Source organism: Loxodonta africana, chromosome 10 (genome assembly GCF_030014295.1).
Source record: "Loxodonta africana isolate mLoxAfr1 chromosome 10, mLoxAfr1.hap2, whole genome shotgun sequence".
NCBI lineage: Eukaryota > Metazoa > Chordata > Mammalia > Proboscidea > Elephantidae > Loxodonta > Loxodonta africana.
Window position 1 is genome coordinate 88,071,567 of NC_087351.1, and position 27,487 is coordinate 88,099,053.

Sequence of the window (27,487 nt, forward strand, 5' to 3'; positions counted from 1 at the left end):
ATTTCCATATTCTTTCTCTACCTTCCCACCTTTGATTTTACCTGCTTCCATAGTTTTAGTTTTCACTAACTGACCTTGGAGCGCTGGTGGTGCAGTGGTTAAGAGATTGGCTGCTAACCAAAAGGTTGGCAGTTCATCTCCACCAGCTGCTCCTTGAAAACCCTATGCAGTTTTACTGTGTCCCGTAGAGTCACTATGAGTTGGAATCTACTCGATGGCAACAGGTTTAACTAACCTTGAATGCAGCCTTCCTTAAATAGCTTTCTTTGCTCACCCTGTAAGAAATGATACCTGCTCTTTGAATGATTATAATATATCTATATACGTATCGTGGTACTTTTACAACTACTACTTAATTGTATAGTTATTTGCATACATATTGGCTTTTTATTTTTTGATGCTAATTTATTGAGGGAAGAGAATAAGTTGAATTTTGTTCTGTCTTTCCGTATTTTTCTTATATGTAACATGTTTGCTTCTGGGTACTTATTTGTCGACACTTACAGTATACCTCTTCTCACATCTCTATTGCCTAATGCCTTCATAATTTGTCTTCTGTTGCCTAACACAGCCTCCGCTTTTTTTCCTCTATGACTCTTTAATTTATAGGAACTGGTGGTTCGTTTTCTTAAGCGAGCGTCAAGCAACCTCCAGCATTCATTGAGGATGGTACTACCCAGTCGACGATTGGCACTGCTGGAACGCAGGAGAATCCTGGCCCACCAGCTGGGTGACTTTATTATTGTGTACAGTAAGGTAAGTGGTTTATTTGTTAATCTTGTGCTTTAGATTGCTACACACTGTTAGAAACAGGTGAGAAGCCTCTCTCCGTCTGGGTGGAGAGGTCCTTCTCTTCTCTAACATTATCACCCCGTGTGTTATTGTCATGGGGAACAGGAACCCCACACCTTAACCCAGGTGGGCTGAAGAGCTACTTGGTACTTCTCAAGGCCATAGTTCACCTATAAAAAGGCACATTCCTTTTGAGATGTATTGTACTTGAGGTGACTCCTGGGCTATATGAATAATTTGCCTTGTTATTGTACGTGTAGACAATGGGGAGTTGACGGAGAGCAAATTTGAATTTTGGTTTTAATATAATGACATATTCTTCTTTCTGGAGAAAGTTACACTTTCTTCTCTGAAACTTTGTATATACTGATATCGTTTTACAACCAAGGCCAGGAAATACAATGTTTAATTAGAGTATTTTGCAAAGAGTCTTGTATCCAAGGGTCTCTAAATGCTTTAAAAATACCATTTTAAGGGGGACGGGGGGAGTACAGTCAGTTTGTGGAAAGAAAAGCTGAGACCTGGAAACTTTAAATGGCTTTTCTAAAGTTGTGTAGAATGGTTAGGAGAATATCAGTGCGCCAAATCCACATCTACAATTTACTGCGGTTCTGTTGAGAACGTTGTTACATCTCATGTACGCGAATAGTTTACTCAGTTTAGATGTTGGCATAGAGTGTCTTTCAAGACCTATCTTTCCTCTTTTATTTGCAACAAAATACAGTGTCTCTGTTGTTACACTGTTAAAGCTGCAGATGGAATGATAGACATTAGTAAGCTATTATAAAAAGTTCTCCTTTCAATGGGCTTTTGAAAGTAGTAGAAAGTAAAAATATGATAAAAATTTACATTCATTCTTCAACTTTTACTTGGAAATCCCAAAGCGTTTTATGCAATAATGGTAGACAGTAATGTATCACATTTACAGATGGCAAAATATATGGAGAAATTAACTGTGTTTACTATAAGGATAAGTTAACTCAAGGGTAGTGAAACCAGATGCTGAAGTATACATTTATCAGGAGCCAGTTTTATCTTCTTATTTTTCTGTGGGGTTGGGAAATGGGTAGGAAACAGAGCAAATGGCTGAAAAGAAATCGAAGAAGAAACTTGAGGAAGAAGAAGAAGACGGGGTGAATACAGAAAACTTTCAGGAGTTCATCAGACAAGCAAGGTAGAAGACATTCTTGGTTAATAAATACCATCTTATTCCATCTTTCATACTGCTGTCATTGAATTCCCAATATTCCCTTGTTCCTGACACGTGGATACAAATGAAATGACTCTCAGGAGAAAGAGTTTCATAGGCATAGGCCTCTCCAACTTTCAGCCAGTTATGTTGCTGTTGTCATGGCTTCAGTTATCAAAACACTGCTGCTGGGTATCTGGGCTGTATTTTGAAACAGGCTTCAAAGTAACACCATTTGAAGTGCTGAGAGAGCTTTTTGGGAAGTTGAGGTTAGAGGCTTCTAGTGTTTACTGCTTCTGAGCTTATCCCTGAACTATTGATGTAGTGGCAATGACCAAATTTTGCCTACATTCAGTGGGTTGAGGAACTGGCAACTTCTCAGCACTGTGAGGGTTACGCCTGATTTATATAAAATAGAAAAGTCTTTTATGCTTAGGGATAGGCTTTATGGATTGAAAATCTCAGCATTCAGCTGTCTGTCTTGATACACATCAGCCAGGCCATTTTGTCCATTTACAACGTGTTTGCAGAAGGAAAGGTAATAAAGGCATTTAATTTTAAATTTTGTAAGATTCACACTGGGAGGTCTTTTTCTGAAACAGAGTTTATATAACCACTAAAATGAAGGATAAAACATCTGTATAACCCTGTTAATTAGGCTTCAACTATCAAAGTCACAATGAAGGAAAAGCAGTGGAACATAAACTGTCGATTTGTGGAGTTAATTCAGGTGGTGTGGTTTATCAGTCACCTGTATAGTATGATCTTTGTTCAATACCTTGTATGGACCTAATTGTAGCCTCAGTATCACGTGCTTAAACACATAGCAAATACATCATTTTGTAGGGGTCCACAATTATGTAATGTTATTTTGTTGACATTCTTTGGCCTTGAGTAATATGATTGATAAAACAGGTATAGAAACAAAGCAAGATACTATTTTCCACATCAACATTATAAAATTAGAACAGGAAAAAGACTAGACTTATGTTCAGAAACTGGCTCTCCCTTTAAAGCTAAAAAAAATTAATTTCTGGTTCCTCCTAGGGGGTCTTCAAAATCTCTAAAATATAAAAAAATGAAAATGAAAACCTTTTAAAAAGTGATGTGCATTCCCCTGTTCAGGTCTAACTAGATATTAAAAATGAATTACATGTGTTATTGACTGAGGATATTGATATGGAGATAAAATATGTTGGAACGTATTTATTCCTGATTTTGGATTAAGTGTTGATGGTCGGGAGATATGAGATAGCATCAGTTCTTCCTTTATTAACTTTGGAGTGGACACATCGATACCTTTGTCAGGGTTGGTGAATCCAACCACCTGTAAGAGTTAGGAAGGTAACAGCTTGTGGCGTGGGGAGAGGATAAAAAACGGGTAAAGCAGCTTGTATTTTGACCAACCTTAATATCTTTTAATATCCTGTGAGGGGCCAAGTAAAACATGTGGACAGGCAGAGGCAGCTGACAGCTTGCACCCTCAGCCTTAGATCTTTGGAGGTTCCCTTAGGCATGCCCATTGTGGCACTTGGCTACTTTGGAGAACTTTGGGTTTCTTCTGAGACTCATAGAGGCAGTTTCCTAGGGCTCCATTCAAGTTCCTTCTGAAGACATGATCCAGGTTTTAGCATTCTTTTTATGATGCAGGAATACTTCACTTATATGAAGGCCACTTATCTAGAACATTTTATCTAGAACATAGCCAAGTCTGGGAAAAAATACGAAAGACCGTTGAGAAGCCTCAGTAGATGTTACAAAAGCCATACGTAAAATGTTTACGTATGGCTTTTGTAACACCTCATGGGCCCTCATCTGTTTTTTTATACTTTACATTTTGTGGCTGTTCATAAAGAGTAGATAATTTTAATAATTTGAAGTAACCTTAGAGATCATCTAATTCAGTGTCCTTCATTGTACAGATAGTTAGGGAACTACACTGATGGGTCTCCTTATTTCTAACATACCCAAAGGCAGTTAAAATGAAATGTGGTCTCTTTAGTAGGTATAACTTCAGTGATCTAGAATAGGAGTGGGCAAACTGCAGAGAGGCAGATAATAAATATTTCAGGCTTTGCAGGCTACATATGACCTTTGTCACACATTCTTTCAAAATATAAAGACCATTCTTAGCTGGGGGCTGTACAAAGACAGGCTACAGGTCAGGTTTGGCCCACAGGTTATAGATGGCTGACTCCTAATCTAAAACATGCCTATCCAATAGAACTTCCTGTGATGTGGCTGCTGACTTCTTGAAATGTGGCTAGTGTAACTGAGGAACGGAATCTTTCATTTTAATTAATTTAAATTTAAATAGTCACATATGACTACCCATTAAAAAAAACCAACAAGAAACCCGTTTTGGTCAAGTCGATTCTGACTCATAGCAACTGTATAGGACAGAGTAGAACTGCCCCATAGGGTTTCTAAGGAGTGGGTGGTGGATTCGAAGTGCCAGCCTTCTGGTTAGCGTCCAAACACTTAACCACTATACCACCAGGGCCCCCACATATGACTAATGGCTGACAATGTAGATCTAGAAAATTGATTGTGGGATGCATAGAGCATTATCATGTCTTAAACCTTTTCAGATTCTTTCATTTATATTCTATTTTAACCACACGTTAATCGGGAGTTTTCAGCTTGTATCTTTCATTTTCTTCTTCTCCAGCTAACTCTGTTTCCATAGTAAAATCTTGGTGGAAAGATATTTTCCAGAACAATTTCCTATTCTGATCATGCTTTTTCTCCTCATTTCAGTGAGGCTGAACTGGAAGAAGTGTTGACTTTTTATACTCAAAAAAACAAATCTGCAAGTGTCTTCCTGGGGACTCACTCCAAAAGTTCTAAGAACAGCAGCAGTTATTCTGATAGTGGGGCAAAAGGTGGTAAGTATGCTAGGTAATGAAAAATAAGAAGAACAAGTGAAAAGATGAGATCTGCAAAGAGAAGCCAAGAATATTGTGTTGCCCAAGCACTGCTAGCTTCGGGGTAGTGAGACTTCGCACCATCTGGAGGAGAACGGATTACATTTTTGTCCGAAAAGCAGAAGAGGCATGGTCTGATTTTATTTTCATGATAATTGACAGCAGAGAGCTTTTCAAGAAAGCTAATAATGGTAGCTAGCATCGAATGAGCACTTAAAAATTACTGTCTATCTGCTGGAAGGGTCTTATTTTTTACTTCTAAAAACCATGTAGAGTGGACACTATTATGAGACTTCTTTACAGATGAGAACCCAGAAACTGAGAGAGACTGAGTAATGTACCAGAGGTTACCCTTTACCATGCGTTTGGACAGGAGTTTGTACCCTAGTCTTACTGACTCAGAGCCCATACTCTTAATCTCTGCCCTTCTGCCTCTCCTAATGATTATTTCTCACTCTTGTCAAGTTTGTTGCCTTCTCTAACTAAGCACCACTGGCATTTTGGGTAGTACAACTCTTTGTTGTATGGGCCTGTTCCATACATTGGATACCTAATATACTTGGTCCCAAGCCCTAAATGGAATTAGCTTTCTTTAGTCATTGTGAACTTAGAATGTCCCCACACATTTCCAAAAGCTCTCACTGCTGGGGAACTCCATGATGGGGGATTTTGGAATTGAATATAGACTAGACTGTGTAATTCATGCCATCATGATCAAAAAATAGCAGTGACATTCTGTTACAAACAAAGCTCTGTGCTTTATACGAGTCATTTAAAACCTAGATGGAAGCATAAGACATATGTAATCAGCCTACTAATTTTGTCAGTGTGATAATACCAGAATTCAAAGATGGAAACTTCTTCCCTGCTCTTAAGGCAGCATAGTCTAATATGGAAATAGCCAGGAAAATTGGTCTTTTAAAATTTGGAGTAGGTTCTGTAAATGTTTTGAAAACTGATTAGGGTCACAGGCCAGTCCACAAAAGCTTATTTAACACACTGTATAATTGAATTATTGTATTACTAGAAGTCCTTCTGAGTTCAGTTCTCTTCTTTGTGCCTTGCTACCTTTTCTCAGTTTTGAAGCTAGTTCGTGCACCTGTGTATTTATTCATTCATTCCTTCTACACACTTTTTCTGATCACCTGCTATGTATCAGGTACTGTGGCACTTGCTAGGAATACAATGACCAGAATTGTCATAGCCCTTGGCTTCATAAAATTTATTGTTTGGTGGGTGAAGCTGGTGAGACAATATATGAAGAAGGTTGGTGGAAGCTCTGAAAAGCTCCTATGACTGTGCTGAGGAAACAAGACTGAGGAATACTTGTACTGAGGTTAGGGCAGAGAAAAGGGTTCTAACCTGGAGAAGTGGGGTCTTAAATGGGCATGTAAATAGGAACTTCTCACCCTGGAAGTAATGAGGAAGCCCTAATAGCATGGAGTGGCAACACTTATTTGTAAAGATGAGTCATTTGAAATTCTGGGGCTCATGACTGAAGACTCCCTTTACATAAGAAGATCTATACCTCTTTATTTATACCTATCAAAAATAGGTAGAGGGGCAGTAGAAAGGCCTCAATCAAGAAAGCAACACTATGACGTGATAGTCTGGACTCAGTTCAAACATGAGCAAGTAAGTTGTTAAAACTGCTAGTGGTGATGGAGAGAACAGAATTCATATGTCCTTCTTTCACAATGATCACTCTAAAATGGCTTTTCGCAAGGTTTTATATGAATCTAAAGAGAATATTTCCCTAAGTAAATGATTAACTCTGGCTATTCTGTTTCAAAGTTCTGCAGTAAAGAAAAAACCTATAATTTACTGGAGTAGCGCTACAGGCGTACCTTGGAGATATTGCAGGTTCAGTCCCAGACTGCCGAATAAATTGAATATCGGGATAAAGCAAGTCACATAAGTTTTTTGGTTTCCCAGTGCATATAAAAGTTATGTTTACATTATACTATAGGCTCGTAAGTGTACAATAGCAGTATGTCTAGAAAAACAATGTACATACCTTAATTAAAAAATACTTTATTGCTAAAAAATGCTAACCATCATCTGAGCCTTTAGCAAGTGATAATCAATCTTTTTGCTGGTGGAGGGTCTTGCCTCTATGTGGAAGCTGCTGGCTATGGCAGTTTCTTAAAATGAGACAACAATGAAGTTTGCCACATCGATTGACTCTTCCTTTCACAAAAAATTTCTCTATACCTTGCAATTCTGTTTGATAGCATTTTACCCACGGTAGAACTTCTTTCAAAATTGAAGTCAGTCCTCTCAAACTCTGGTGCTGCTTTATCTACTAAGTTTATATAATATCTTAACCCCTTTGTTGTCATTTCACAGCATCTTCACTAGGAGTAGATTCCACCTCAGGAAACCACTTTCTTTGTTCATCCATTAATGTTTTATCATGAGATTGCAGCAGTTCAGTCACATCTCCAGGCTCCACTTCCAAATCTAGTTCTGTTGCTGTTTCCACCACATCTGCAGTTACTTCCTTTATTGCAGCCTTGAAGTCCTCAAAGTCGTCCATGAGCATCAGAATCAACTGTGTCCAAACTCCTCTTAATTTTGGTATTTTGACCTCCTCCCATGAGTCACAAATGTTCTTAATGGCATCTAGAATGGTGAATCTTTTCCAGAAGATTTTCAGTTTACTTTGCCCAGACCCATCAGAGGAATCACTATCTATGGCAGCTGGAGCCTTAACAAAATATATTTCTTAAATGATAGAACATGAGAGTCAAAGTTGCTCCTTGATCCATGGGCTGCAGGATGTGTTAGCAGGCATGAAAACAACATTCATCTCCTTGTACATCTCCATCAGCGCTCTTGAGTGACCAGGTGCATTGCCAATGAGCAGTAATATTTTTAAAGGAATTTTTCTTTTCTGAGAAGTAGGTCTCAACAGCGGGCTTAAAACATTCAGTAAACCACATTGTAAACAGATGTGCTATCATCCAGGCTTTGTTGTTCCGTTTATAGAGCACAGGCAGAGTAGAGTTAGCATAATTTTTAAGGGCCCTAGAATTTTTAGAATTGTAAATGAGCATTGGCTTCGACTTAAAGTCACCAGCTGCATTAGCCCCTGACAAGAGAGGCAGCCTGTCCTTTGAGCTTTGAAGCCAGGCCTTGACTTCTCTCTAGCTGTGCAAGTCCGAGGTGGCGTCTTCTTTCAGTGTAAGGCCGGTTCGTCCACACTGAAAACCTGTTGTTCGGTGCAGCCACCTCCATCAGTTGTCTTAGCTAGATCTTCTGGATAACTTGCTGCAGCTGCTACATCAACACTTGCTGCCTCACCTTGTACTTTTATGTTATGGAGACAGCTTCTTTCTTTAAACCTCATGAACCAACCCCTGCTAGCTTCAGACTTCTCTTCTGCAGCTTCCTCACCTCTCTCTACCTTCATAGAAGTGAGGAGAATTAGGGCCTTGGGCTGGATTAGGTTTTGGCTTAAGGGAGTATTATGGGTGGTTTTTTTTTTTTTGATCTTCTATCCAGACCACTAAGACTTTCTCCATGTCAATAAGGCTGCTTCACTTTCTTATGACTCATGTGTTCGCTGGAGTAGCACCTTTAATTTCCTTCAAGAACTTTTCCTTTGCATTCACAACTTGACTGTTTGGCACAAGAGGCCTAGCTTTCGGCCTGTCTTGGCTTTCAATGTGCCTTACTAACTAAGCGGAATCATTTATAGCTTTTGATTTAAAGTGAGAAGTGTAACTCCTCCTTTCGCTTGAATACGTAGAGACCATTATAGGGTTATTAATTGGCCTAATTTCAATATTGTCATGTCTCGGGGAATAGGGAGGGCCCAGGAGAAGGGAGAAAGACTGGAGAACAGCCTGTCGGTGGAGCAGTCAGAACACACACAACATTTATCAATTACGTTCACCATCTTATATGGGCGTGGTTTGTGGTGCCCCAAAACAATTACAATCGTAACATCAGAGATCACTGATCACAGATCACTGTAACAGATGAAATGAAAAAGATTGAAATATTGCAAGAATTACCAACACGTGACTCAGAGACACGAAGTAAGCTCATGGATGGAAAAATGGCACCCATAGAGTTGCGTGATACAGGGTTGCCACAAACCTTCGCAATAAAGTGAAATGCAATGAAACGAGGTATGCCTGTAGTAGGAGTTCTACTTGTGATTTTGTTGTTGAATATGCTGTTCAACTGATCTTGAGTAAACCCACTCAGCCTACCTTAAGTATAACACAGGAGTTTACTGTAAAGATATAGAGCTATTGTAGCATCCAGATAGCACGCCAGCAAGTATTGGGGCTACTCTTTCTCTCTCTTGAGAGCTGCCCCGCTCCGTACATATTCTGACTTTTTGGCTCCAGTGTGTACCATTATCCAGCATAGTCTCTTAGTTCTCCTAGTCTGAATTCTGGCATAGACATCGGACCACCCTCACTTATATTCCTTTCCAGGCATGTCATACTTTGTTGGCAGTCCGTGGATGGCTGCCCTGGGTTTCGGTACCTTTCCCTGGTTTAATTAGCTAGAACTGGGGCTGGGGATCATTGAGAATCATTTGGTTAGTTGTCCACTCAGCGAGGCTGTGGATGTGGCCATCCTTGGAAAAGTATGCTGAGATGTGCAGTAGTTCCCAGCGTCAGTTAGTAGCTGTATTATATTTTGGAAACATAATTATGTGTAGAGCAACACCCTTGCCATTGCTTAGTAGAAGAGCCTAAGCTTAGTTTTTCTTATTTCAGATCACCCTGAAACGATGGAAGAAGTGAAAACAAAGCAGCCCAAACAGCAACATGCGACAGAAATTCACTCTGATAAATTATCTCGTGAGTGATTTCAAACCTACATAGATCTCTGATAAATACCTAAAAGTTTTTTTTTTTTCAAAAAAAGGCAAGTCATCTGATGTTAGATGATTCTGAAGCGTGGGACATTACCCCAAAGAAGTTCGCTTTCTTTGTTTTCTCTCAGAATTTCTCGTCTGTTGATAACCTATTTTCCTTCCAGAGAAGGTTTTATTTTCTTATTGTTTAGAAATCCTGAGCACTTTCTTTTTTCCTAGAAAAGTGAAAAGAAGAGGGAGGAGTTGGCTGTCACTGCTGGGAATGATGTCCTTACGTTTGTGAAACATGCCCGTTCTGTTTGATGGAGGTAGTCCCAACTCCAGCTTTTAGAAAGGACCAAAAATAAACTATTTCCATTGCCAGGGCATCTGTGTTGGGCAGAATTCACTAAGTTCAGGGTGTATACTCATTAAAGTCTGTTGTGTTCTTCATGATTTCTGCTTCATGCTAAGATTATTTTGATGTTTAAAAATGTTTACTTCATGTTTTATAGAGATTATGTATCAGTTTTTCCTAAAATGATCTGGTGTTTTGTTTTAATAGGATTTACCACTTCAGCAGAAAGAGAAGCTAAATTAGTCTATGCCAGTTCTTCCTCTACATCTTTCTCTGGTCCTGCTGCTACTCTTCCGCAGAAAATTACCAGCACCCATTTGTCGTCTATTATTACAACCTCTGACCTCCCGCTAGGGCCTGGCCACCATTCTTCTTTATGTCAGATCCCTCCAGCTATCCCCAGCATACCTCACCAGTCTGCAATTTTACTGAACGCAGCCCCTGACAATGCTTCTCCCTCCATACATCCTGGGACACAGAACATACCAAGCCCCGCTGGCCTGCAGCGCTGTCGATCAGGCAGTTACACCATTGGCCCCTTTTCCTCTTTCCAAAGTGCTGCACATATCTATAGCCAGAAACTGTCTCGTCCCTCTTCGGCAAAGGCAGGTGAGTGAGAAAATGAAAGGCGGATTAAAATGTCACCTTTTCCCCAAACCCAAGGAAAAAAGGATGTTGTTACCTCTTCCCTTTTCTTTTGAAAGGTAAAGGGACCTCTTCCCTTTTCTTTTGAAAGGTAAAGGGAAACACACCAAATTGTTCTCATGTGTCTAAGGAAGAGTATCGTGTTTGGTCCAGTAGCATTTATTCACTGATACGGAATGAAACAGGACTTCTGTTAGGTGCTGAGGATAAAGAAATGAATAAGTGCTGCTGTCCCTTAGGAGCCTGCAGTCTGCTTAAGAGATTTCCCATCACAGATAATCATAGAAGTGTGCTGTATACATTCTTTCTGATTAAATATTTTTATCTGATTTAGACAAATTAGTATTTATTTCTCTGTGTGTTCAGTCAAGTATGACCTGTATAAATAATGAAAGAATTCTAGAAATACGGTATTTCATTTAAAATGAAATAGATCCATATTATTAGCCAAGCTTTCTCTCCCCATTTTATAACAACTTTATTGAGATACAATTCACATACCATAAAATTCACTCTTTTAAAATGTACAATTCAGTGGTTTTTTGTATATTCACAGAGTTATACAACCAGCACTGTTACCTAATTTTAGAACATTCTCATCACCAAAAAGAAATCTCAAACCCATTAGCAGTCACTCTCCATTTTCTCCTCTCACCAGCCCCTGGCAGCTACTAATCTACGTCTCTATCCTGGGCATTTCATTAAGTGGAGTCACTTACACAGCTGATCTTTGGTTAACAGCCTCTTTGACTCAGCGTAACGTTCGAGGTCCGTCCTCACTGTACGCATATACCACGTTCTGTTTATCCATTCATCAATTGGTGAACATTTGGTTTGTTGCCAGTTTTTGATAATTACGAAAAATGCTGCTATGAACATTGATTTACAAGTTTTTCTGTTGACATATGTTTTTACTTCTCTTGGGTATGTATCTGGGAGTGAAATTGCTGGGTCATAGGGTAACTTATGGTTCTTCCTTTTGAACAACTTCCAAATTGTTTTCCTAAGTGGCTACACCATTTTGCATTCCCACCAGCAGTGTTTGGGGCTTCTAATTTCTGCACCTCCTTACCAATACTTGTTATTATCTGTCTTTTTGTTATTTTAGCCATCTTAGTGGGTGTGGAGTAGTATCTCATTGTGGTTTTGATTTGCATTTATCTAATGACTGATGATGTTGAACATCTTTTCAAGTGTTTATCAGCTATGTGTATATCTTCTTTGGAGAAATAGCTATTTAAATCCTTTGCACGTTTTTAAATTGGGTTATCTTTTTATTGTTGAGTTGCTCGAGTTGTTTGTATATTCTGAATACAAGTCCCTTGTTAGCTCTGTGGTTCGTAAATATTTTCTCCCATTCTTGGGTTGTCTTTTCACTTTTTTGAAGCACAAAATTTAATTCTCATGAGACCCAATTTATCTTTTTTGGTTTGTTTTTTGATTGCTTGTGCTTTTGATACCGTATCTGAGAAACCATTGCATAACCCAAGGTCACAGAAATTTACTACTTGTTTTTTCTAAGAGTTTTATAGATTAGGCTCTTACATTTAGGTCCTTTATACATTTTGAGTTAATTTTTGTGTATGGTGTGAAGTAGGAGTCCAGCTTCATTCTTTTGCATGGGGTAGCCAATTGTCCCAACTCCATTTGTTGGAAGGATTATTCTTTCTCTGTTTAATTAATTGTCTCGGCACTCAGTTGATCATAAATGTAATGTTTCAGGCATTCCAGTCCTGTTCCATTGATCTGTATGTCTGTCCTTATGCCATTGTAACACTGTCTTGATTTCTATAGCATTGTATTAAGTTTTGAAATCACCAAGTGTGATTCTTCCAACTTTGTTCTTTTCCAAGATTGTTTAGGCTATACTGGATTTGTTGCATTTCCATATGAATTTTAGGATCAGTTTGTCAGTTTCTGCAAAAAGGAAGCTAAAATTTTGATAGGGATTATATTGAATTTGTAGATCATTTTGGGGAGTGTTTTAATATCAGCCAAGTTCTTGAACACCTTAGGAATATCCATGTCAAGGTGAGCTATAGGTAAGCCATGTTTTGTAAATAGCCAATCTATATTTGTTAATCAGTACCTGATTTCAAATGAAATGGGTATTGTAATATGCACGTTGAATCCGATATGTTCAATAGTCCACATTAATAAGTCATAAATATGAAAGTATACATATGTGTGTGTCTGTGCTAATACTGGTTGATCATTTTTCCTGTGATTTGATTTTCCAAATCCAATACTAATAAGTAATGTTCTGGTTTGAGGTTTTCTTCCATATGAGAAATTCAGAAAGATTAATGTCTCCAGTAATCTATGTTATCATCAAAACTTTTTTTTCTGGAAACCTTCCTTTTTTTATCCCTTTCTCCAGAGAGGGATTTGGAAGGGAAAAAGCTGATCAGTTCAAAAATATTTCATAATTTCTATTGCATTTTCTTCTTTGACCCATGGATTATTTGGAAGTATATTGTTTAATCTCCAGATAGTTGGGGATTTTCTGCTTTGTGTAATTGGTTTCTAGGTTATTTCCACAGTGGCAGAGAACATATTCTGTATGATGTAAACCTTTTGAAATTCTTCGAGGCTTCCTTATGGTCTGCTAGTGCAATGAAATAGTAGACAACAATAGCCTGAGAATAAACGGAGTTTAATTTTTCCACGGTGATTGAATTAGTTTAGGAAAGGGGTTAAGGTACTATTTAACCTTAGACTTTTTAAATTTCAAAGGTTTCAAATTTCAAAGGTCACCACTAAAAGAATATAAAAATTCTAAACCTATGGGGAGAAGAAAAATAGAATGAGGAAAAAGAAACAGGAACAAGCAGGGGCATGGAAGCAAGAAGCATAGAAAAAAGCAAGAGAAATAGAAATTCAAAAGATGTAAAACCAATCTAAATAAATCAAGATTCAAATAAACATAATGGATTTAACTTAAACTTGTTATAAGATTGGGATTGAATTTTAAAAATTCAACTGTATTCTGTTCATAAGAGGTACACCTAAAATAAGGACACAGAATGGGTTGAAATAAAAGGATGAAGAGAGAAATACTAGGTAAATACCAACCAGAAGAAAGGTTGTAAAGCCACGTTAATATGTGCTAAAATGGACTTTAAGATAAAAATCTTTCTTACAGATACACAGAGTAACTGCAAAATGATAAAAGTTTCAGTTCAGCCAAAAGATAAAATAGTTTTAAAAGTGTATGCACCTAATAAATAGTCCCCAAATATATTAAGCATAAAACTGATACAACTACAGGAAGAATCTACAAATCCATCGTCCTGTGGGAGGTGTCCGGGAAGGTCTGGCCTCTGCAGTCTGTCTTCTTTGCACTTGGGTTTTCTGCTATGGTTCTGGTTCTTTAAAAATAATATGTTCTTTGCCATCTCAGAGACAAGTGACAGCCTTTAAATGGAGTGAATTATTAACACAACTTACTGCTGATATCTAACTGTGCCCCAGTTTCTTCACCTGTAAAATGGGGATAGTTATAATACCTAATTCAGATATAAGAGGAGCCCTGGTGGCAAAGTGGTTAAGAGCTCAGCTGCTAAGCAAAAGGTCAGGAGTTTGAATCCTCCAGCTGCTTCTTGAAAACCCATGGGGCAGTTCTGCTCTGTCCTGCAGGGTCACTATGAGTCAGAATCGACTTGATGGCATTGGGTTTGGGGTTTTATTTGCTTGTTTGTTTTTATATCAACTATTAAGACTAAACAGATTTTTAAAAATCAGTGAAGGTGAAGAGGATTTGAGCAAGACAGTAAGCTTTATCTGTTGATCATATATAGGACTGTGTACTCAACAATTAGAGAAAAACACTTTCTCAAGCACACATGATGCATTTTTAAAAGCCAGTCTTGCCCTACATTATAAAACAAAACAAATTTCAGAGAATTGGCATCACATAGGCCACCTTCCATCCATACTGCAGTTAAGTTGAAAGTCAAAAACAAGAAGATATATAACAAATCCCCATGTATTTGGAAATTAAAAAGAGTCAAAGAAGAAGTCATAATGGAAATAAATTAGAAAGTATTGGAACTGAATGATAATAGAAAAGTACCTGACCAAATGTGTGGAAAGCAATGGGAGGAAGGTTTAGAGGCAAATTTATGGCCTTAACTATTGTATTTGAAAAGAAGAAAGGCTGAATATTAATGTGTTAACTGTCACAGCACAGTATCTTAAATCAGAAATTATGAAAAGAATCATACCCAAAAAAGGGAAGAAATAATAAAAGCAGAAATCACAGAATTCAAAAACAAAATCCAGTAGAGTATATCAAAGCCAAAAGATAATTCTTTGAAAAGTCTAGGCAAGTGGACGAACCTCTGGTGAAATTTATCAAGAAAAGAGAAAGCATGAATAAATAATATAAAGAATGGAAAAGCAGACATTGATAAATACAAATATGGCATGGACGATTAAATAATAGAATACTATTAACAGCGTTGTTCTAAGAAAATTGAAGTTACACAAAATAGACAAATTCCTGCAAAAATATAACTTAAGCAAAATTGATCCAAGATACAGAAAATCCAAATAATCCTATAACTATTAAAAGAATTGATATAGTAGTTTATATTTTCACAAAGAAATCATAAGGCCCAGATAATATTATAGGCTTTTAACAATCTTTTAAGGATCAGATAATTCTGTTATTAAAGAAACTCTACTAGAGGATGGAAAAGAGAGAATACTCCACGACTCATTCTGTGTGGCTGATTTAATCTATGCAATAAAATCAGTTAAGGACAGTATTAGGAAAATTACAGACCAGCTTCATTGATTAACACAAATGTAAAAATTCTAATCAAAATATAAACCAGCCAAATCTAGCAACATGTGAAAGAGTTAGTATACCATGAGCAAGTCTATCCTAGGAAGTAAATGGGTTTTAACACTAGAAACCCTATAAGTGTCTTTGACCACATTAACAAATTAAAGAAAAAAGCCATATGATCATCTCAATAGATGCAGAAAAGGCTATGATAAAACTCAACACCTGTCATATTAACTTTCAGCAAACTGTGAAGAGAAGGAAATCTCAATCTGAAAAGGGCATCTATTAAAAACCTACAAGAGGTATCATTCTAAGTGGGGGAAAGGTCAAAAGTACTCCTTTTGTCATCAAGAACAAAACTAGGTTGCCCGTTAACATCAGTGTTTTACTGGAGGTCAGAGCCAGCTTATTTGGACCAGAAAAAAATTAAAAGCATAATGCTTAAAAAGGAGGAAATAAAATTTATTTGCAGATAATATCTTGTTTACATAAAAAATTAAAAATAATTGGTACATTTTAGAAGTAGTTTAGCATTACGTATGGCCATAAGATCAATTTTAAAAACCAGTAGTTTTTCTATATACTAGAAACAAGGAGTAAATAAAACAATGTTTTAAAAAAGTCACATACAGTAGCACAAAACTATAAGATACCTAAGGACAAATTTAGAAAAGACTTTCATAAGGAAATTTTAAAGAATTTGATGAAAGGGAAAACTTAAATGATAAATATACCATGTACAGGGATAAAACCAAACCCATCGCCATTGAGTCTGTCTGTTCCAACTCATGACAACCAAGACTCAACATCATAAATGTTTCAGTTCTTATCAACTTAACTTCTAGTCAGTGCACGTCCAACCAGAATCTCAACACGTTTGTTGCTGAACTTTACAAGCTGATTTTAAAATAAGGCAAAGGCCAAAAATAGTGAGAACCTCCTGAAGAAGAATAAAGGGTAGGACCACATTATTAAAACTTAATATAAACGTATGATAATTAAGACAGTTTGGTGTTGCTAAAGGGACAGACAAATTGACCAATGAAATAGAATAGAAAGCCCATAAAAGATCATATGGACAGATGGAGCTTTGATATGCAGCAGAGATGGCCTTGTGGATCAGTGGAGAAAGGGAGGAATTCCTCAGTAAATGGTGCTAGGATACTGGTTATACTCGCAGGAAGAAGAGTGAAATTAGATGCCTGCCTCACTCCATGCATAAAATAAATTCCAGGTTTAAAGCTTAAAACTTATAGAATAAAATACAGGAGGCCATCTTTAAGATCTTGTGGGTAGGTAACAAAAGTGAAAACAAAACCAAAATGTGTAAACCAGTAATAAAAAGACAACCCAATAAAAATTTTTCAAAAGACATGAACTGGCATATCAGAAAAGTGGTAGCACTTGCCAGATGTCCTTATTAATCAGGTGAATGTAAATTAAGACTGCAGTGAGTTTTTACACACTTTTAGGGAAAAATTGAGGCATTCTGGTGGCATAATGGTTAAGCACTCTGCTGCTAACCAAAAGGTTGGCAGTTTCAACTCACCAGCTGCCCCATGGGAAAAAGATGTGGCAGTCTGCTTCCGTAAAGATTTACAGCCTTGGAAACCCTGTGGGGCAGTTTTACGCTGTCCTGTAGGTTCACTGTGAGTTGGAATTAACTTGACAGCAATGGGTTTGACTTAGGGAAAAATTAGAATGCTTAAAAATACTAAATGTCAGAGAAGAAAATGATCAGTGGGAACCCTTGTAGTTTGTGGAGGTATAAATTGGTATAGCCACTTAGGTATTATAACATAAATTTGAAAATTCGCATATATACTGTGACTGTTACCCAGCAATCCTGCCGCGAGACACATAGCCAAAAGAAACCCTGCACATGGGCACCGGGAGATATATGCTAGAGTGTTCATGGTTGCCCTGTTTATAAGAGCAAAAAGCTGGAAATAACCAAAATATCCATTGATGGGAGAGTAGAAAAATAAGTTGTGGTGTATTCACAAAATGAAATATCAGACAGCAGATAAAATGAATGCATTTCAGTGATACTGAAATAACAAGGATGAACAAATCTTGGATGTATGGTATTGAATAACAAAAGTTAAGTCCCAGGAAACCACTGCAATAGGATTCCGTTTTTATAGAGTTCAAAAAAAGCAAAATTAACTGGTATTTTGTTTAAGTATGCATATTTACACATACATACATACATACATAAAGTAAAACTGTATTTCTCAATAAGAGAAGAAGTGGGGAGGAGCACATGGCTTGGTGAACGTTGGTAATGTAGTTCTTGGGTTGGGTAGTGAGTTCACAGGTGTTATAGTATGCTTTATAACTTAAACATCTGTCATAAATAATAATTTGTATGTATCCAGTAATAAACATGAAAAGGCTACAGATTGTTTTTTTAAGGAGCATCACCAAATTGTATACAGAATGATCATGGCTATGTAAGCATTAATAAAAAGTCAGAAAGGGAACACAGTAATGTTGATATGTTAATTAATAGTAGTGTTAATGTTAGTGTTAGTAATGGTAGACTTTGGGTGGTAGTGTTATGGATGATTTGTCTCCCTCTGTACTTTCCTGGGTTAAAAAATTTTTTTTCATTGAGATATGTGACTTTAATAATTGGGAAATGTCAACTTTGATTTTATGTCAGATAATTTCTGTTTGCCACAGTTTTAGTGCTCACAAGTTGGACCGTGATACCTCATTGAAAGAAGAAAATTTAAATCTTAAAGGAAATTCATTCCTTTGAGATTGTATTGTCACTGCGGCTGTCTTCGTACAGTCAGTCTTGCCTTTATTCCTATTCCCCTTTTGAGCTTCATAAGAAGTATTATGAACAATCTGACAGTGGTTGCCCCAGACTGCTGGCAAGTACAATCACATAAAAACAAACAAATTATACTGAAATTCAAGAATATGTTTTTTTATTCATCATGATCAGTAAATTCTAGGGTTGGTTATTCCGCATTACATACGATGAGAATTCTTTGTAAAGCTTTCGTAGGAAGCAAAAACACCTTAATAAATGCAAGTAATAATTTAGTGGTAGGAAGAGTTTCTAGGGTATGGTAAGGATTTGTTTTTATTTCTGTCAGCATTTGAAAATAGTTTACTGCTCCTTAAGGTGTCAGAGGTCCCTAGGATTAGTCAAGTATCTGTTGGCCTGAGATCTCTTTGTCATTATTCTAGTGTTTTTTAGGACTCTTTTCCTAAGTGGGTGGAATTTTTTCTCTTTTTTAGCCGGTTCATGCCATCCAAGCAAGCACCATTCTGCAGCAGCCAAAGCACAAAGGGAGGGAGAGGATGGTTCATCCTACAGCAAACGGTACAGCCAGAGTGTGGTTGCAGCTGAGCTTCAGCGGCTAGCAGAGAAGCAGGCGGCACGGCAGTACTCACCATCCAGCCACATAAGCCTCCTCACCCAGCAGGTATGGACGGCGTGAAGAGCTCTTTGGACCCAAGAATAGGATTCATGACCCGGTACTTTGTCTTTCCCTGTCTTGACTGATGGGCATCTCCCGATGCCTCTTTAATGATTAGTAGTTGGTTTTGAAGGAACAAAAGTGTTCCTTTTCAACTATAAAAAAGTTGACTTTCTGTCCCAGGTTTTGGAAAGTTAAGTCAGCTACTGGGTAAACAGACTCGGAAGTCTAGCTATAAATATACTCTTAAAGAACCTTTAAAAATAATTTCTTCTGTAAAATTTTCAGCGAGTTCTATAGTCTTATACATCTTTTTACCAGAATGTCATAACATTATTTTTAGGTTATAAAAAATTTTTTAATGTCATGATCTGGGATGTTTTAATAAACCATTTCAATATACCCTTATCCAGTGCATAGCATTCTCCTCATTTTACAGATGGGGAAAACTGAGGCTGAAAGAGGCAACATGATCAAGGTCATCCAGTATATTTATGACTGACCTGGAAATAGATACCAGGATTTTAACTTTGTTATATATATATGTTAACCATGTTGGCTCCGTGGTTAAGAGCTTGGTTGCTAACCAGAAGGTTGGCAGTTCGAATTCACCAGTGTTCCTTGGAAGCCCTATGGGGGAGTTCTGCTGTGTCCTGTAGGGTTGCTATGAGTTGGAATTGACTGAACGGCCGTGGCTTTATGTATACTAACAAGCTTACAACACAATGAAGTTAGGTGAAACTTTCAAGAACTTTGTAGATTCTCTTTCCTTCCTTGCTGATTATCCCCAGGGTATTTAACTGGAAGTAGAAACCCTATCTTCCCCTCCTTCTTTAATGCTAAATGACATCAAAGTCTTCCAAAATAATTATTATAATTTAACTCCATAGTTGTATTTTGCTATATCTCTGTTATGTCACATTCCTTAATTGGTGGCAACTCTATAGTGACAATCAAGTCTAGAAAAAAATGAAGCTAAAAACTACTTCAAGCACATGCTGAAAGTAGGCAACACACTGCTCCCTGGTGGTGCCCTGTTTCTCTGTATAAAAATTTAGGACCAAAAGTAAAGGTAAGCCTCTCAAGGACTTGACTTCACGTCAGCCTCATCCCACTAGTAAGTCAGTAATTATTTTTCTTTTTCAAATTCCTATTAGTAGTTTGAAGGGAGTGAATGAGGAGGCCTAATGTAAAAGAGGAAGCAGAGGACCTTACCACAGGGCAGGGTTGAGACTTAAAAGAGTTGGGTAGTTGTATTTTCATGACAGAACGTTGTTGAGAGGGAATAGAATATCATGACCATGGTAGAATGGGAAGGAAGTTTGAAATGTGAAGTGGCTATGAGGAAGAGGGCCAGTGATTTGCTATATCTTTGGCATTGAGTCACTGACTAGAATAGATGCTTCCAACTTATAGATGGGTAGCTGGAAGTACCAAGACATTAAGAGATTTGCTTTGAGGTTGTAGTAAAAAAACAGCCAATATCAGTGCTTACATATTTTCAATTCCGATCATGTGGTAGGCTTCGGAGCTTGTGAAGTGGCAAGGTCAGGAGCCTGTGGGAATCCGAGGTGAATTTATCCTTATTGGAAAAGTCACTCTCCTTCAGTCCATCTTTCTCATCTAAGAAAAACTAACCCCCCTAAAAAAACTGACTTAGGTTGAGTCAGTTCAACTCACAGCTACCCCGTAGGTGTCAGAGTAGAGCTGCACTCAAAAGATTTTCAATGACTGTGATCTTTTGGAAGTAGATTGTCAGGCCTTTTTTGCTGAGGCACCTCTGGGTGAATTTGAACTGCCAACCCTTCAGTTAGTAGCTGAAGAAGAACTTTGATGTTGTTAGGTACCCTCGATTTGATTCCAATTCACAGTGACCCCATGTGACAGAGTAGAATTGCCCCATAGGGTTTTCTTGGCTGTAATCTTTACGGAAGCAAATCACCAAGTCTTTATCCTGCAGAGCCACTGGGTGGGTTCAAACTGCCAAGCTTTCTTTGAGCAGCCGAGCACTTAACCGTTGTGCCACCAGGGCTCCTTGAGAACTTTACTGCTAGTGAGTTCATCAGACTCTTATTCTTAGGGATCCAAACTTGCCACTAGATGTGATCCTTCACTTTTAGACTTTTGACAGTAGCCTGGATAGTGCTTGACAGACTACTGAGGGAGGTGCTGAAGTATGTAATAAGCAGGTGGGATAGAAAGAGATTTGGATTAGCCATCAGAAAACCTGTGTTCGTCTGCCACTGACTAGTTGTGTAATGTTGGTCAGTTTATTGAACTTCTTGCAACCTCAGGGTCTTCATCTGATTAGGAGCCTGTTAACAGGGTCCTGAGCATAACAAGCAGAGACCTCTTTGTGAAATCTAAATGCCATTTACTTGGAACATAGTGTTATTTTACCCATAAAAGTTTAATCCATTCAGTAATGAATGGTTTTTAATTTGATTTGGAAAAAAGTAAGTTTTTGGATAAAATATTGTGTTATTAAAATGTGCGATCTTATTGGAAGGAGGGAGACTTTATGATTGAAAAGTTCAATCATGTTATTTGGTCTTCCCTTCAGAGAAAGTAATTCCTTATTTTGGAATTTGGAAAATTCTGTCTTTTTTGGTAAATATATAATAGCATGTAATGGTTTAATATACATAGGCTCTGGCACATTTGTTTACTAGCCGTGTCCTTTATTTTCCTAACTGTTTAAAAGAAAGTTGCTTTAGTTTTTCACTCACTGAGGCAAGTGATACAATGCCTGTAGCTTTCTGGTAGAAGGTGAACATCCATACAAAAAGTGGTGGGAGCCTTGGTCTTCTCTCTGGACTTTGGTTATGGAAGGTTAAACTTAGCTATCATCAGAAACAATGCTATGTCCAGTAATTTCTTTAAATGCTTCTCATTTCCTCTTACCTGTGGTTATTTACAAGGAGCCCTGATGGCACAATGGTTAAGCACTCAGCTTCTAACCAAAAGGTCAGCAGTTGGAACCCACTGGCGGCTCCAAAGGAGAAAAGACCTGGTGACTGTTCCCATAAAGATTACAGCCTAGGAAACCCTATGAAAAAAAAAAAAAAATTTTTTTTTTTTTTTAGAGGATCACTGTAGGGTCGCTATGAGTTGGAATCAGCTCGACAGCACACAACACCAGGGGTTATTTCCTTATTTTCAACTCCCATTTTGTAGCTATCCTTTCTTTCCTCTTTTTATTTTTCTGATAAGCTTTATGGCTATTCCTCCTCCCTGCCATGCCCACCCCATGTTTGACAAGGTTAATTCTGGATATATTTATTCATTTTCTTGTTTTCTAAGTCATTATTTTCTTGTTTCAACTTTACTAATTCCTTCGTTTTGCTTTCCTTTTAGGTTTATTTTGTTAATTCCCCTCATTTTCTTCAGTTGGGTGCTAAATTTGTTTTCATTCATTCTCGTTTTTTACTATATTTAAAGCTATGGATTTTCCTCCAAGCCTTGCGTTAATTATACCCTATTACTCCTTTCGAGTTTATGTTGCCTTTCTGGACAAAGAGTTAAGGGACTGCCTACTAAAGAAAGAAAGATTACTTTAAATTATTTGTGCTATTTTGGACGATGAAGAATATAGGAAATTGAAATCCTTAGATATTTTTGAAAATTCATTTTATTTTGCTTATAACTTCATCTATTTAGCTCATTAAACCTTTTAGTGGCATTTTCCACAAAACTTTTTATTCAATTGTGCTTGTTTATTTAATCATTCAGAAACATATTATTTAGCTCCTAAGAGTGTTCCAGGCTTTGATACTGAGCCATGGGGATGATATAAGACATAGTTCTCAACATGAAATAACTCACAGTCTTGTAAGGGTGACAGCCGCATAAACAGATGATAATAATAGCATGGAATATGCATGGCGGAGATAGTCCTAGGGAATAACAAAACCGCCAGAAGAGGTACCTACCCCAACTTGTGGGTGGGCTTGGGAGGAAGGCCAAGACAGCCTTCCTGAAGGAGATTACACTTAAACTGAATCTTAAAGGTAGGCAGGTGGGTGGCAGAAGAAGGGTATCAGCACGCTCCGGAATAAAAGCTAGCATGTGTGTATGGGAAACAAGCTGTTCCATGATATTGGAGGACAGGGAGCAGCTACGATTGAAACTGGAAGAGAAGGCCAGGGTGGGCTCAGGGAGAGCCATGAATGCCTTCGTCTTGTAGATGATGGGACCCTCCAAGACACAATTAGCTTTGCATTCTAGCTGGACTACTCAGTGGCCAAGAGGAGCATGGATTGGAGGAGAAGGAATGCCTCCCCTTTGTCCTCCCTGCTCCCTGCTGAAGTTGCTCAGGAGCAGTGCAGACTAGCCAAAGGTGAAGAAGCAAAGCACTCTGACAGTTCACACATTTGGTAATAAAACCTTGAGTGACCCAGAATTTATGTTAGAAGCAAGACTCTTAAAGAATTTGTATGCCTAAAGACAGTTAGAACCTCATTTGCCTTGTAATTGCTTTTACAACTCCTGCTATGATTTAACTTTGTAGCCTGAAACACATAGGAGCAGATTGCCAGACGAGTGTCGGCCACTTCACAGATGTTTGTGCCATCATGTCTACACTTGAAATATGGAGAGATCTATGTTTTTAATATGTGATGATTCAACAAATACTTGGCAAATCTGAGCAGAGAGCAGGTCAAATTTAGTTCTTTCCTTTGTCACGTGACAGACTGGTTATCTTTGGGGGTAAGATCCTTCAGAAATCGATGTGTGTGTCCCTGAAAGCAGGGTTGTCTAGAAGCCGGTTATGTTGGCCTCTTGCACCTGTGGGGTGGGTGGGGGGAGTGTGGTAGTGGCTAGCAGGGTGCTAGAGTAGAGTGTCCGTGTGAGGTCTCACTATCTCTGCCTCACTCAGCGCCTGAGAGGGGTGTGCTTTACAACTGTGGCACTCTGAACAGACATAGCCCTTTGTGGTTAGTGCTGTTAGTGAACACAAGAATGTGGTGAATTAGCCCAGCTTTATGGTATGGTGAGGAGTGGGAGCTGGGGAGTCAGAGGGAGCCTGGCCCTGTCTGTACAGGCGAGTGTGAGATTTCAGGACCCAGCTATCATTAGGAGCAGGTCCAGCCCTTCCAGCCTGGGAGTTTAATCAAAGGGAAAACAGACCACCCAGGTGAGGAACAGAAGGAAAGCGCTGCCTCAGTCTCTGCTCCTCAGCCAGCCAGTGCCCGGGATGTGGCCAGGCCTCCTGGAAATGTGCTGACAGATACACGGGGGCGGGGGGACACTTTCTACTCCTCGCATTTTCCTTTAGATGGAGAGTGGAAAAGAAAACCATTGATTTCTTTCATTTTTTCTCTCCTTAACCCCGATACCTTCCTGCCTCTTCTAGAGAAGTATCCTTGTGATACTGAGGCACCGCTGAGGTACGGAACGTTTGGTTCCCACCAGTTATGCGTTCACTCATACTTGACTCATCTACAAAGAAATGCTTTATCATTTCTTCTGTTCATCTGCTATTGTAATCACTCTAATTTCTTCAAGGTCTACAGTGGACCTTGAGGGAGTCTCAATTTTAAGAATTCTAATTTGGAGGTGAAATTGAAAGAGGAGCTAAATTTTTTATATGGTTCTCTAGGGTTGGGGAAAATGGCACCCAATTTATCACAAGCTTAGGTGTTTGGCACTGGAAACTTTCTTTTCGCTTCCTTAATTTATCCGGGCAGATTTGTTAGTTTCTGTTGAACGATTCAGACCCATGGAAACCTCATGTGTGCAAGGTAGGGATTTCAGGCTGTGACCATTTGGAAGCAGATCGCCAGGCCTGTCTTCCGAGGCACCTCTGGGTGGGTTCAGACCGCCAGCCCATCAGCTAGTAGTTGAGTGCTTAACCATTTGTGCTACTCAGTAACCTTTGCCAGACTTCTTTTGAAGGAATATACCATGGTATCCCCAACATCCCCCCACCACACAGAGACACACATACATACACACTCTAAAGTCTCGTGGTCTGACTTCATCTCTTGCCATTTTGCCCAACTCTCTCTCAAAGGCCACCAATTACCTTGGAACCTTCAACTCTAGTCACCTGTTTTTAATCCACATCCTCCTTTAGCATGTGGCGCTGTTATTGACCACCTCCTACCTGGAAATTTCCCTTAACTTCTCTAGCCCTTCAGTAATTCCTCAGACCACTAGTTTTCTTATTCCTCTTCCCCTGGAAAACTGGACTGAGTTTTCAAAAAATTTCTTTTGAAGTATGTAGACCTCAAGTGTACAAAACATAACAGCAGAGTCACTGATTGAGGAAGGTGGGGTGATGCCTGGGTATCTGCCTCCCCTGCTCTTCTGGGTATCCGCCAACATACTTCTGAATTCTAGGGCATAATCCTCAAAAATTTTCCCTCTTCTCTGTAGTCTCCCCTTTGGACTGGCACAATAGCCGCAATAGTGGACTTAAACATACCAATGACCATGAAGGTGACACAGGAGCGGGCAACATTTTGTTCTGTTGGTTGGCAATGAAAGGTTGCCATGAGTCAGAGCTGACTTGACAGCAACTAACAACAACATTCTCCCCTTTGGTAAATTTTTCCTTCCCATACCATAGCTCTGTCTACTGCTTCTCTGTGAATTTCTCCCAAGTATGCATCTTTACTTTGAATCTCTTCTCTGAGTTCCAGGTCCAAATTTCCAACTGCCTGCTAGACATTTCCACCTAACTGTATTACCAGCTTCCAAAATATTCAGCATGTTTTGAAAATATTCACCATATCTGAAGCCTTTATGTTCTCCTGTGTTCTTTCCTCCCTTTGTTAGTGACACTGCAATTCTCCTAGGGATTTACTTGTGGAGCCTTTAATTTATCATTGTCTCTTGCTTCCTTATTCTCTCTGCATCCAGGCAGTTGCCAAGTCTTGTTGATCCTGACTCTGTAATGTTCTCTGATAAATATCTTCTCTGTTTCATTTTTACATCTGTTAGCCTGCTTAAGGCCTTAATTATCTCTTAACTGGACAGCTGTAATTACCTCCCAAATGGTCTCCTGGCCACTTTACCCTGTTCTTCGCTACTGGAGAATTTTTTTAATAAATCACAAGTCTGACTGTGGTCCTACCCTGCTCAAGAATCTCAGAGGGTCTTCCTGTTAATAGTCCAAGCTATTAAATGTTATTCAAAGCCCTTATTTAGAATCTGGCTCCAGGATACTTCTCCAGCCTGTCTCCTCCCATCACACATGTTTTCGTACAGCTCAACCAGAATTTTTTTATTTTTAATTTTTATTGTGCTTTCAAGTGAAAGTTTACAAACCAAGTCAGTCTATCATACAAAAACTTACATACACCTTGCTGTGTACTCCTAGTTGCTCTCCCTCTAATGAGACGGCACAATCCTTACCCCCACTGTCTATTTTTGTGTCCATTCGGCCAGCTTCTCACCACCTCTGTCCCCTCATCCCTTCTCCAGACAGGAGCTGCCTACATAGTCTCATGTGTCCACTTGACTGAAGAAGCTCACTCTTCAGCAGTATTATTTTCTATCCCATACTGCAGTCTAGTCCCTGTCTGAAGAGTTGGCTTTGGGAATGGTTCCTGTCTTGAGCTAACAGAAGGTCAGGGGACCATGACCTCTACAGTCCTTCTAGTCTCAGACCATTACATCTCCTGTTTTTACAAGGATTTGAGGTCTGCATCCCACAGCCCTCCTGCTCCCTCAGGGGTTCTCTGTTGTGTTCCCTGTCAAGGAAGTCATCGGTTATAGCCGGGCACCATCTATTTCTTCTGATCTAAGGCTGCTGTAGTCCCTGGTTTATGTGGCCCTTTCTCTCTCTTGGGCTCATAATTACCTTGTGTCTTTGGTGTTCTTTATTCTCTTTTGCTCCAGGTGGGTTGAGACCAGTTGATGCATCTTAGATGGCCACTTGCTAGCATTTAAAACCCCGGATGCCACTCTCCAAAGTGGAATGCAGAATGTTTTCTTAATAGATTTCATTATGCCCATTGACTTATATGTCCCCTGAAACCATGGTCTCCCAACCCCTGCCCCTGCTATGCTGGCCTTTGAAGCATTCAGTTTATTCAGGAGACTTCTTTGCTTTTGGTTTAGTCCAGTTGTGCTGACCTCTCCTGTATTGTGTGTTATCTTTCCCTGCACCTAAAATAGTTCTTATCTACTACCTAATTAGTGGAAACGCCTCCACCCTCTCATAACCATCAAAGAATATTTTCTTCTCTGTTTAAGCTATTTTTCGAGTTCTTACAATAGTGGTCTCATACAATATTTGTCCTTTTGCAAATGACTAACTTCACTCAGCATAATGCCTTCCAGATTCCTCTGTGTTATGAAATGTTTCACAGATTCATCATTGTTCTTTATCGATGCATAGTATTCCATTGCGTGAATATACGGTAATTTATTTTTCTATTCATCTGTAGATGGGCACTTTGGTTACTTCCATCTTTCTGCTATTGTAAACAATGCTGCAATGAACATGGCTGTGCATGTATCTGTTTGTGTAAAGGCTCTTATTTCTCTAGGATATATTCCAAGGAGTG

At 38.7% G+C, this 27,487-nt stretch overlaps 1 protein-coding gene across 17 annotated transcripts in view; it reads left to right on the forward strand.

Annotated features, from left to right (window-relative positions):
* Positions 1-27,487, forward strand: part of TTLL5 (tubulin tyrosine ligase like 5) — a 333,448-nt gene that overhangs the window by 145,089 nt on the left and 160,872 nt on the right. For 16 of the 17 annotated variants that reach the window (XM_010588760.3, XM_010588761.3, XM_064292769.1 and 13 more), the window contains 6 exons: positions 610-756; positions 1,863-1,966; positions 4,742-4,869; positions 9,651-9,734; positions 10,296-10,697; positions 18,787-18,974. In XM_010588760.3, coding sequence (XP_010587062.1) covers positions 610-756; positions 1,863-1,966; positions 4,742-4,869; positions 9,651-9,734; positions 10,296-10,697; positions 18,787-18,974 — 1,053 coding nt within the window. The remainder of the gene's footprint in view (positions 1-609; positions 757-1,862; positions 1,967-4,741; positions 4,870-9,650; positions 9,735-10,295; positions 10,698-18,786; positions 18,975-27,487) is intronic. The other variant, XM_023546385.2, reaches the window with a different exon arrangement.